At 43.7% G+C, this 11382-nt stretch overlaps 2 protein-coding genes across 2 annotated transcripts; one reads left to right on the top strand and one right to left on the bottom strand.

Moving 5' to 3' along the window:
- The first annotated feature begins 1607 nt into the window (after positions 1 to 1607).
- Positions 1608 to 2546, top strand: LOC112060840 (olfactory receptor 52N4-like). Its single transcript, XM_024112857.3, has one exon. The coding sequence runs from the start codon at positions 1608 to 1610 to the stop codon at positions 2544 to 2546; it is 939 nt and encodes a 312-aa protein (XP_023968625.2).
- Positions 2547 to 8771: 6225 nt separating this feature from the next.
- On the bottom strand, positions 8772 to 9737 carry LOC103306898 (olfactory receptor 52E2-like). The gene has a single exon (XM_024112855.3). The coding sequence runs from the start codon at positions 9708 to 9710 to the stop codon at positions 8772 to 8774; it is 939 nt and encodes a 312-aa protein (XP_023968623.3). The 5' UTR covers positions 9711 to 9737.
- Positions 9738 to 11382: the final 1645 nt, after the last annotated feature.

The following is an 11382-nucleotide window of genomic DNA, read 5'->3' as shown; positions in this document are numbered from 1 at the left end:
ATTGCACGTTCCATGATAGTCCCCCATTGTGTAAGCACTGCCAACATTCTTTGTTCCTAGATGTAGATATCTATGTTATCTAACTATGTTAGAACACATATTGTTTGCTTTGACCTAGTTTGCCAACCAATCCAGATTGCTCTGAATCAGTGACCTGTCCTCATCATTATTTATCGTCCCAAATGTTTTGTGTCAGCTGCAACTTCATTGATATTTGGGTATGAGAAGGGCTAGCAACTGAGTTGCTGTCACATGTCTCTGCTTACACCTGTCAGATAAAACCTGTAACTTATGTCTCACGCAAAGCTGTGTGCCTTCAAGAAAGTGTCTGACCAAAAGAAACAAGGGAAGGAACAGAGCTGCAGGCTTGTAGCCCTAAATACCAAGGCCCTTGTGCCCCTAGTGCCCATTCTGTTGAGCACAAAGTCATTGCCCAGCATGATTATGTCTGTTTCCATGGGGGAAACTTGGCTGCTTTCCAACTTAGGAATTGCATCATGGATCAGATCTATGGTTCATCTAGTCCAGTGCCCAAGGTGCTGCAGTAGAAGGTGTAACGAACCCAGCAGTGAGTGGATGTGGGGGGGAGGGGGTGACCTGACCATCATAATGGTATCACCCTTATACCTAACAGCTAGAGATTGGCTTGTACCCTGAAACACGGGGATGAATAACCTTTCCAAAATATTTACTTAGCTGTAACTATTGTAACTGGATAGTTGCACTATCCATGTAAATGTCCAAACCCTTGCCGATTCAGGTTGCAGATTGGTCCTGAAAGCATTCCTTTTTTAACTGTTTTGATTTTGCCTCATTTCAGTTTAATTGAATATGCTCTTGAACTTGTGTTATGAGACGGGGAGAGCACATTCTCCATCTACTCTCTACCAGTCAGTATTTTATAGACTGTTCTCATATCCCCTCTTATTCATCTCCTTTGTAACATAACAATACCAGTGTTTTAACCTTTCTCTGTAAGAGAGTTTCCCTAGGACCTTGATCATTCTAATTGCCCTTCCCTGAACACCTCTAGTTCTGCAATATCCTCTGTGAGAAGGGTGCCCAGGACTACACAGAAGAATCCAGAGGAGGGTGAAATATTAACTGGCTGATCTCATGACATTGTATTTTCTATATGATTCTCCATCCTACGCCTCCTGGATGCCAATGTTTGCTTAGTTTCTGTCAATGATTGCACTGTGAGCAGGGTTTCACAGAGCTGTGTACCATGACGTCCAGGTCCCTGTTCTCAGTTCCTAAAGTGAAATTAGAACCTTGTTAGGTGTTTGAGGAGTTCAAGCTTTTCCCTCCAATGTGCATACACGTTGCAGTTATGGACTTTAAAGTGCATCTGCCATCATGCTGCCTATTCACCTGTCTTGGTTAGCTCCCTGTGAGGACTTCTCTGGACTTGACTAAGATGTAAATAATCTGATGCAATCTGTAAATGTTGCCACCTCACTGCTCATGTCCCTTTCTAGATTGTTAATAGCCATCAAATATTTACTGCATTATTTATTATAAGGTGTGTAACCCCAATTGCTGTGCATCTCTCCCTCACAGGCACCTCGAGCATTTCTGACCCCGATCGACGCTTCGACCATCTCATGGCATCTTTCAACCTCACCCCCTCTGACCCTTCAACATTCATCCTAACAGGCATCCCTGGCCTGGAAGCCTCCCACATACTGATTTCCATCCCTTTCTCTATGTTCTACTTTATCAGCCTGTTGGGAAATTTCACAGTTCTCTTTGTTGTATACAAAGAGCAGACCCTGCACAAGCCAATGTACCTGCTCCTCTGCATGCTGGCGCTTACAGACATCAGCACGTCTACCTCCGTCGTGCCAAAGGCACTGTGTATATTTTGGTTCAATTTGAAAGGCATTACTGTGGGTGGCTGCCTCACCCAGATGTTCTTCCTTCATGCAGCTTCTGCTATGCACTCAGCCATCCTTGTGACAATGGCCTTTGATCGCTACGTTGCCATATGTAACCCTCTGAGTTATGCCACCATCCTCACAAATGCACGAGTAGCTAAGTTAGGGCTTGTGGGTTTGATAAGAGCTGTTCTCTTTATTCTGCCCATGCCCCTGCTCCTGAGAATACAGCCATTCTGTGCCAATCACTTTATCCCCCACACACACTGTGACCACATGGCTGTGGCAAAGATGTCATGTGGGGACATCACAGTCAACAGGACGTACGGCTTGGTAATAGCACTTGTAGTCATCGGGTTTGACCTGATGCTCATTGCCCTGTCCTACGGTCTTATTATCAGGGCTGTCCTCAGAATCTCCTCCGAGAAAGCCCACCAGAAAGCTGTCAACACCTGCACAGCCCACATCTGTGTGATACTGACATCTTATACTCCCTCGCTTTTCTCCTTTGTGACACACCGGTTCGGTCAGGGCATTGCTCCACACATTCACATCATCTTGGCCAACCTCTATTTCCTTGTCCCCCCCATGCTCAACCCTATAATTTATGGAGTCAAAACCAAAGAGCTTCGTGACAAAGTGGGCAAATACACCTGCAAAATGTGATTGCCTGGGGCCATTGACCTTAAACCTGTATGATAAGAGGGGGAAAGGATATCTCCTCATTAATCAAGGGTGCTGTGTCCCAGTTTGGCTGAACTCCGCATTGTGGAAGTTCACATTCTGAGAAGTTCCTCACACCTAACGCCTTATCACTCCATGACCAAGCACTGCTCTCTCCATTGCTGTGTTCCCTCTCTCTGTCCATCACCTGATCACTTTCAGCATCACCCATCAGCCCCGACCTCCAAATACCCTTACACTCTGCCTTTCCATGACTTCCAGATCACCCGAAGATTCTGCAGCTTTCTGATGGAAGGTGGCTTTCCATGATACCGTGTGTGAACGGCATTCTTGTTCAGTTTGACAGACAGAGACTATGCTTTCAGATAACCAAAGACAAAGATACTACAATGCTGAACTTCTTTATCATATGTACAGTGATCCAGTGAACAAAATTTACCTGACTTCTCTCAGTCCAATCCTTCAGGAGGCCTGGAGGATAAACCAAAAGTTTCAATTGTTTACTGTGGATACATGAAAACAGCTGCAGGAATTGACGACATTCTACTAGTTCTTGTTGGTGAGACTTGTGAAACCCTGTGTTTTTTAGAACTGGATTGCTGTGTTAAACTACGACGTTGCCTTGGAGTCTATTTACTTATTGCTTTTCAGCTGGACCTTTCAAAATACACACCAACCCTTCCCGGTGTCGAAGATGTCAAAAGTTGGTGTTGAGATTTCATGTTGGATTTTCTAAAAGAGAGATTGCCACCAAACATCCTGGTAATTGAATCACTTGCAGAACTAAGTCCTTCTACTGTGCTCAGCCCTGCATGACCTGTTTTGGCTGATATCTCATGTCTTCCATTTTTTTCTGGAGACCTTGGAGAGTTTTACCAGTGGTTCACTGGCCTCGTACAAGAGGACAACCATTTTGAGCAGTTTGGGGCTGAAGGTATCAAATACACAGATGCCGCTGGTGACGAAGACTTTAGTGAACTTGGCTTATTTGCTCTGTTGTTGCTCTCACTATCTTTTAGCAATGCTGCAGTTGAAAGATTGTTTTCCCAGATGAACTTGATAAAATCTATTGTGAGACAAGATGCAAGGGGAGCTTTTAGAAAACATTCTCCATGTTAGGCATATATGCAATGACACAAAACTTTTTGTGAACATTTTGCACCAGCGAAAGAAATGATTGCACTGGTCACTGGTGTTTTGTATGACCACCAGCAGAAGCATTCTACTTCCAACGAAGACAAGGAGGATGTAATGTTGCTTTTTAGAGACTAAAAGTAACAAACTAATTCAACTCAAAATATAGACACTGTCTGCAGTTATTGAATGCAATTAGAAATGAATAATATAATAATGATACTGTTGTTTTTACACTCCAGATGTTTTGTGGTCCTTTTAGGCTATTTTTAACTCTGTCGTTTACTGTTTTTCATTTGAAACACCTGCCAACCCTCAATCGGGATACAAGTACCAGTATTGGGATTTTGATTTAGAATTTGATTGTCATCTCATAGCTTTGTTGCTAATGTGGACAAACTCCTGCTTGGGTTTGTAGCTCTTGTTTTAAAATCAAATCTGTACAAGGCATCTAAAAAAAAAAATCCTTCATTTGTTATTCGATGTATACACCAATGTGATAATAAAAACTAACTAACTAACTAAATAATAAACTTTCTTTCAGTAAATAGATTGAGCAATTTTAGGTTAGTTTTTAAGTGATTTGAGGCTATTACTGCTGTGGAAATTTGGCAAACTACCCCAAGCTGAGCTGGAGGAGAGCAGCAACAGCCAGAATCACAAGGGCCAAAGAATCATGGAAGATCAGGGTTGGAAGGGACCTCAGGAGGTCATTTGGCCAACCCCCTGCTCAAAACAGGGCCAATCCCCAACTAAATCATCCCAGCCAGGGCTCTGTCAAGCCTGACAAAGAGGATGGAGCTCGGCTGTTCTCAGTGGTGGCAGATGACAGAACAAGCAGTAAGGGTCTCAAATTGCAGTGGGGGAGGTTTAGGTTGGATATTAGGAAAAAATATTTCACTCAGAGGGTGGTGAAGCACTGGAATGGGTTTCCTAGAGAGGTGGTGGAATCTCCGTCCTTAGAGGTTTTTAAGGCCCAGCTTGACAAATCGCTGGCTGGGATGATTTAGTAGCTGTTGGTCGTGCTTTGAACAGGGGGTTGGACTAGATGATTTTCTGAGGTCTCTTTCAACCCTGATATTCTATGATTCTATGAAGAGGGTACCCTGGAGTGGGGACACCCGAGGTCCTGTCCTAAGTGAACATGATGAGCCTGGGGGTTCAGCCTACAAGGAATCCTAGGCCTAACCATGTCGCCATTATGAGGACTGCCACACAGGAGAGTGGAAGGGGATTGCTTGAGGTCACGGAGGCCTCTGGGTAAAGGGATTGTGAGTGGGGACTCAGACCTTGTGCTAGCCAATTCCCCTGGAGTAGTGCAGAAGCCAGGAAAGTTCTCCACAATTGTTCCGGAACTGAGAGAAACTGTTGGGTTGGATTTTAGTGACATGTAAAGAGATGTGTAAGGTGTGAAACATTCATATAAATGATACAAGCTGAAATGTGTAACTTTGTGGAACACACTTTCTGCATAAAGCAACAGAGGGTCCTGTGGCACCTTTAAGACTAAGAGAAGTATTGGGAGCATAAGCTTTCGTGGGTAAGAACCTCACTTGTTCAGATGCATCTGAAGAAGTGAGGTTCTTACCCACGAAAGCTTATGCTCCCAATACTTCTCTTAGTCTTAAAGGTGCCACAGGACCCTCTGTTGCTTTTTACAGACTCAGACTAACACGGCTACCCCTCTGATAGTTGCTGCATAAAGTGTATGTAACATGACTGCATGAGACGGCTTTCCAAAGACTGGTGTCATATAAAACCTTTTTCCTGTACTATTTTATTATGGGGTTATAGCAGTAAACCTGACATTGTTTATTCATAGAATCATCAAATCATAGAAGATTAGGGTTGGAAGAGACCTCAGGAGATCATCTGGTCCAACCCTAACTACATCATCCCAGCCAGGGCTTTGTCAAGCCGGGCCTTAAAAACTTCTAAGGATGCAGATTCCACCACCTCCCTAGGTACCCATTTTATTTGGCCCCGTGAACAAATTTCAGATCATATGAAAGCTTGGTCAAGGAATTGACTGCACAATTTATCAACAACCAGTATGAATCACTCTTTCCTCTCAGATTTCAATATTTAGACATAATAAAGGCACCCACAGAAATCATTCTCCTGCGCAAAAATGCTGTTGAAGTTTACACGCCTTCAGCATTAACGGAATTAATGGAAAATTTTAGTTTTGTTTGATTTCAGTTTTTTCAAGATCTGCCATGAAATCAGCTGATCCTCTGCCCTTTTGCTTTCCTCAAGCACTTCACTTCAGACTTGATTTGTCTGCCTCATCATTCTGATAATTTACTTGATGAATGTTTGGCTTTTTTAAACTCAATTTGAAATGTAGCTACAAGTTCAGAGGCTTTGGGGAGTAATACTGCTACTTTGTACAGGTCTGTGTCTTTGGATTGTAGCAGTTTTGAAACAAAATTTACCATTTGCAGAATCTTTTTTTTGGAGCACAATGAAAAAAAGAAAACTAAAATTTTCCATTAATTTCTTTAATGCTAAAGGTTCATACACGTCAACTGCGTTTTTGCTCAGGAAAATGATTTCTTTGGGTGCCTTCATTGTGTCTAAATACCGAAATCTGGGAGGAAGGAGTGATTCACACTAATTGTTGATCATTTGTGAGTCAACTGCTTGCCAAGCTTCCATTTGTTATGAAATATGTTCAAGAGGCCAAATAAACAATGTCAGGTTTACTGCTCTAACCCCATAATAAAATAGCACAGGAAAAAAGATTTTATGCTATACCAGTCTCTGGGAAGCCATCTCGTGCAGTGATGTTACATTCACCTTAGACAGAAAGTGTGCTCCCAAAGTGACACATTTCAGTTTTTATCATTTGTATGACAATTTCACAAGTTACACATCTCTTTACCCATCACTAAAATCTAACCCATCAGGTTCTCCCAGTTCCCTAGTGTAAGTGGGGGAATGGTCTTGCTATTGTGAGGAACTTTTCTTTTTTTTTTTAATTACCCCAGGAGATTTGGCTACTGAAAGTGTCTGAGTCCCCACTCCCACTCCCTTTACCCAGCAGCCTCCCTGACCTCAAGGACTCCCCTTCCACTCTCCTGTGTGGCAGAGTCCTCAGAATGGTGACACGTCTGGGCCCAGAACTCCTGGGAAGCTGAACCCCCAGTCTCATTTGTGGTCACTTAGGAGAGGGGCTAGAGTGTCCTCACTCGGGGTACTCTTCTCACACTGGATGCCTCCCTGACCTACTGATCACTACATTAAGTTCATATCAAGTATAATTTATTAAACAACAACTGTAAAAAAAAGAAGGAAAAAATGAGAAGGGCTCAAGGAAACAAGGAACCCCACTCTGGGCACAGGGCTAACACAAACAGCTGTCTCTGGGACATAACGAAAGTTCGCGGTCAGTTTCTCACACGTCCCAGGCTTCCGGCCCAGGCCCTGGCTGTGCTATGGTGAAACCGTGTGTAAGACACTTGTTCTGGCAGTCGATTCACACCCTCAGGCACTAGGTAGAAGGACTTTTTTCCAGATGATCTGCCCTCCCTTCAGATTCATGTCCCCCCTTCTGAGTCCAGCCTTCAAGGCTCTCTTGTCTGTTGATTTCTCCCTGTGCTGGGTCCTCTCCCCATGGCCCCACCTTTCTCTCCCAGCTACTCATTACGCTGCCATGTTTCTTGTGGCATGGCTGGTGTCCACTATCCTGCCTTTAGCCACTCAGCTCCCTGTGGTAGATGAGCCCTGGTTCTCTGTTGGTGCAGCTGGCCTGTGCTGACCCAGCTCCCTCTTCTGGTCAGCTCCAGCTGTTGTTCTCGAGCTCTGCCTTCAGTCCACCTCCGGTTCTTCTGGCTCACTGCTGCTTCTCTGGCTCCAGCCCAGCTCTCCCTTCTGGGATGCTTCTCTGGTCCCTGTGGTTCTGGCTGGTGCTGCTCTACCTCCAGCTCCGCTTGAGGTGGTTTGCCAGGTTTCTGCTGCATTAATAGCCCAAATTCACTCAGACGCTAACCCCAAAGTAGCCCCATCTATTTCTTACAAGATTCCATCAGATATCCAGTACAGATCTGATATTTTCACAAAATGCTACAAGCCCCAGCTGGAGTTTGTCCACATCAGCAACAAAGCTAAGAGATGACAATCAAATTGAAAATTAAAACCCCAATACTGGTACTTGTAACCCGATTGAGGGTTGGGAGGTGTTTCAAACAAAAAAGGATGAATGATGGATTTTAAAATAGCCAAAAAGTAGCCCAAACCATATGTAGTGTAAAAAAAAAACCCAATAACATTATTATATTATTTATTTATAATTTATAATTCCATTCAGTGATGGTAATCAATGTCCATATTTTGAGTTGAATTCGTTTGTTATTGTTAGTCTCTAAAAGGCAACATTTCATCCTAACAGTCTTCGTCGGCAGTAGAATTCTTCTGCTGCTGGTCACACATATCAACAGTGACAAGTACAATCATTTCTGAAAAACACGCTGTTTCACAACTCTCACCAACAAGCTTTAGTAGAATGTCGTCAATTCCTGCAGCAGCTTTCCTGTATTAGCAGTATCCAACTGACACTTTTGGTTTATCCTCCAGGATTCCTGAAGGATTGGAAGTAGAAAAAATTGGTACATTTTGTTCACTGGATAACTGCACATCTGTTAAAGAAGTTCAGTATTGTAGTATCTTTCTTTTTCTTTGGCTCTCTGAAGCTCTTTTGGGTTCCGTTATTCTGAACTGATCCAGAACCCTATTCACACAGGGAGTAATGGAAAGCCACCTTGCCTCAGAAAGCTTTAGTATCTTTTAGTTGTCCTGAAGTCACGGAAAGTCTGACTGACAGGGTGTGTGGGGGTGGGGGCTGATGGGTGATGCTGAAAGAGGTCAGGTTATGGTCAGAGAGAGGGAATTCAGGAACAGAGAGAGAAATGCTTGGTCATGGAGTGATAAGATGTTAGGTCTGAGGAACTTCTCAGACTGAACTTCCACAATGCTGAGCTCAGCAAAACGGGCACAGAGCCCCCTTGACTGATGAGGAGATATCCTTTCCCCCTCTTGTCATACAGGTTTAAAGTCAATGGCCCCCGGTGATCACCTTCTGCAAGTGTATTTGCCCAATTTCTCACGAAGCTCTTTGGTTTTGACCCCATAAATGATAGGGTTGAGCATGGGGGGGACAAAGAAATAGAGGTTGGCCAAGATGATGTGAACGTGGGGAGCAATTCCCTGACCAAATCGGTGGGTTAGGTTAGAGAAGAGGTTGGAAGCATACGACATCAGAATCACACAGATGTGGGCTGTGCAGGTGCTGAGGGCTTTCTGGTGGGCTCCTTTGGAGGAGATTCTGAGGACAGCCCTGATGATCAGACCATAGGACAGGGCAATGAGCGTCAGGTCTAACCCGATGAATACAAATCCTAAGACTAAGCCATACATCCTGTTGACTGTGATGTCCCCACATGATATCTTCGCCACAGCTATGTGCTCGCAGTACGTGTGGGGGATAATGTGGTTGGCACAGAATGGCTGCCTCCTCAGGAGCAGGGGCATGGGCAGAGCATAGAGAACAGCTCTTATCAAACCCACTAGCCCTAGCTTAGCTACTCGTGCGTTGGTGAGAATTGTGGCATATCTCAGAGGGCTACATATGGCAACGTAGCGATCAAAGGCCATTGTCACGAGGACAGCTGACTTCATAACAGAAACCGCATGAAGGAAGAACATCTGGGTGAAGCAGCCACCCACAGTAATGCCTTTCAAATTGAACCAAAATATACACAGTGCCTTCGGCACGATGGAGGTAGACATGCCAATGTCTGTGAGCGCCAGCATGCAGAGCAGCAGGTACATCGGCTTGTGCAGGGTCTGCTCTTTGTATACAACAAAGAGAACTGTGAAATTTCCCAACAGACCGATAATATAGGACATAGAGAAAGGGATGGAAATCCAGATGTGAGCAGCCTCCAGGCCAGGGATGCCCATTAGGATGAATGTTGAAGGGTCAGAGAGGGTGAGGTTGAAAGCTGCCATGAGATGGTTGAAGAATTGATCGGGCTCAGAAATGCTGAAGGTTCCTGTGAAGGGAGAGAAGCACAGTGAGGGGGGTTACACACTTTATAACAATTAGTATAGTAAATATTTTATAGTTATTACCAATCTAGAAAGGGGAGTGAGCAGTGAGGTGGCAACATTTGCAAATGGCACCAAATAATTGAGGTCATAGTCAAGTCCAGAGAAGTTCTCAGAGGGAGCTAATCAAGCCAGGTGAATGGGCAGCAAGATGGCAGATGAACTTCAATGTGAATAACTGCAACAATCTCTCACTGTTTGGCATTAGAGGTGACACCCTCATAATGGTCAAGGCACCACCCCCCATCCACCCATTGCTGGGTTTCTTTCACCATCTACTGCAACACCTGGGGCTGTCACTGTCAGAGAGAGGACACTGGAGTAGACGGACCATAGATCTGATCCATGATGCAATTCCTATGTTGGAAACTAGCCAAGTTACCCCAATGGAAACACACATTATCATGCTGGGGTATGACTTTTTGCTTAATAGAATGGGCAGGAAGGGAACATGGGCCTTGGTATTTAGGGCTACAGGCTTACACCTCTGTTACTTTCCTTTTTTCTTTGGGTGAGACACTTTCTTCAGGCACCCAGCTTTGTCTGAGACATAAATAAAAGATTTTAACTGACAAATGTAAGCAAAGATATGTGTCAGCAGCTCAGCTGCTTACCCTTCTCATGCCTGAATATTGATGAAGTTTGAAGATGACATCAAAATTGGGTTGGGGGGATCATAAATAATGAAGAGGACAGGTCACTGATTCAGAGCAATCTGGATTGGTTGGTAAACTGGGTCGAACCAAACAATATGTGTTCTAATTAGGGCTGTCAAGCAATTAAAAAGTAATCACTATTAATTGGGTGATTAATAACACTGTTAAGCAATAATAGAATGCCATTTATTTAAATATTTTTGGATATTTTCAAATATATTGATTGCAATTACAACACAGAAGTCAAAGTGTACAGTGCTCACTTTAAAATTATTTTTGATTACAAGTATTTGCACTTTAAAAAAAACAAAAGAAATTGTATTTTTCAATTCACCTAATACAAGTACTGTAATGCAATCTCTTTGAACTTACAAATGTAGAATTATGTACAAAAATGCATTCAAAAATAAAACAATGTAAAATTTTAGAGCCTTCAAAGACCCCTCCCTCTCCTTGAAAAATATATATTATCCCACTTGTTATGAACCTTTAAACCTGTGAGTTTGAGATTTCAGCAACTCTCCTGCCATTTCCTCTTTGGTCCAAACGAGGTCACCTTTCCTTAGGGGCCTCGGGACGACTCCAGTTGAACTAACTAATTCCAGCCCAGATGGTTCTTGACTTGAACCCTGGAACCCTTCCGGAGCCCTTAGGACTAATTTTATTGCAGAAACAGGCAACTCACCAAAATCCTGCTCAGCAGAGAAAGGAAATCTCCATACTCCGACAAAAAGGCAGAGCACTGATGATCAGTATATGAATCTCACATGTCTGACATTCAGTGTTCTGGACAGCAACCTTTATAATTCCTTTGTACAGTCCCTGCAGACTCTCAGGTTGGCCTGCACTCCTAGACAATTCCCTCGGCTTCGTGAACAGTGGGAAGAGCAGAAAATAGACCCTGGAGAACTTCAGCC

The sequence above is a fragment of the Chrysemys picta genome, chromosome 1 (genome assembly GCF_011386835.1).
Source record: "Chrysemys picta bellii isolate R12L10 chromosome 1, ASM1138683v2, whole genome shotgun sequence".
NCBI lineage: Eukaryota > Metazoa > Chordata > Testudines > Emydidae > Chrysemys > Chrysemys picta.
Note: the sequence above shows the minus strand (reverse complement) of the source record. Positions and strands in the feature narration are given on the sequence as shown.

Bases quoted from the DNA above. Each gene is read 5' to 3' on its own strand.
- LOC103306898 (XM_024112855.3), bottom strand. From the start codon at position 9,710: ATGGCAGCTTTCAACCTCACCCTCTCTGACCCTTCAACATTCATCCTA.
- LOC112060840 (XM_024112857.3), top strand. From the start codon at position 1,608: ATGGCATCTTTCAACCTCACCCCCTCTGACCCTTCAACATTCATCCTA.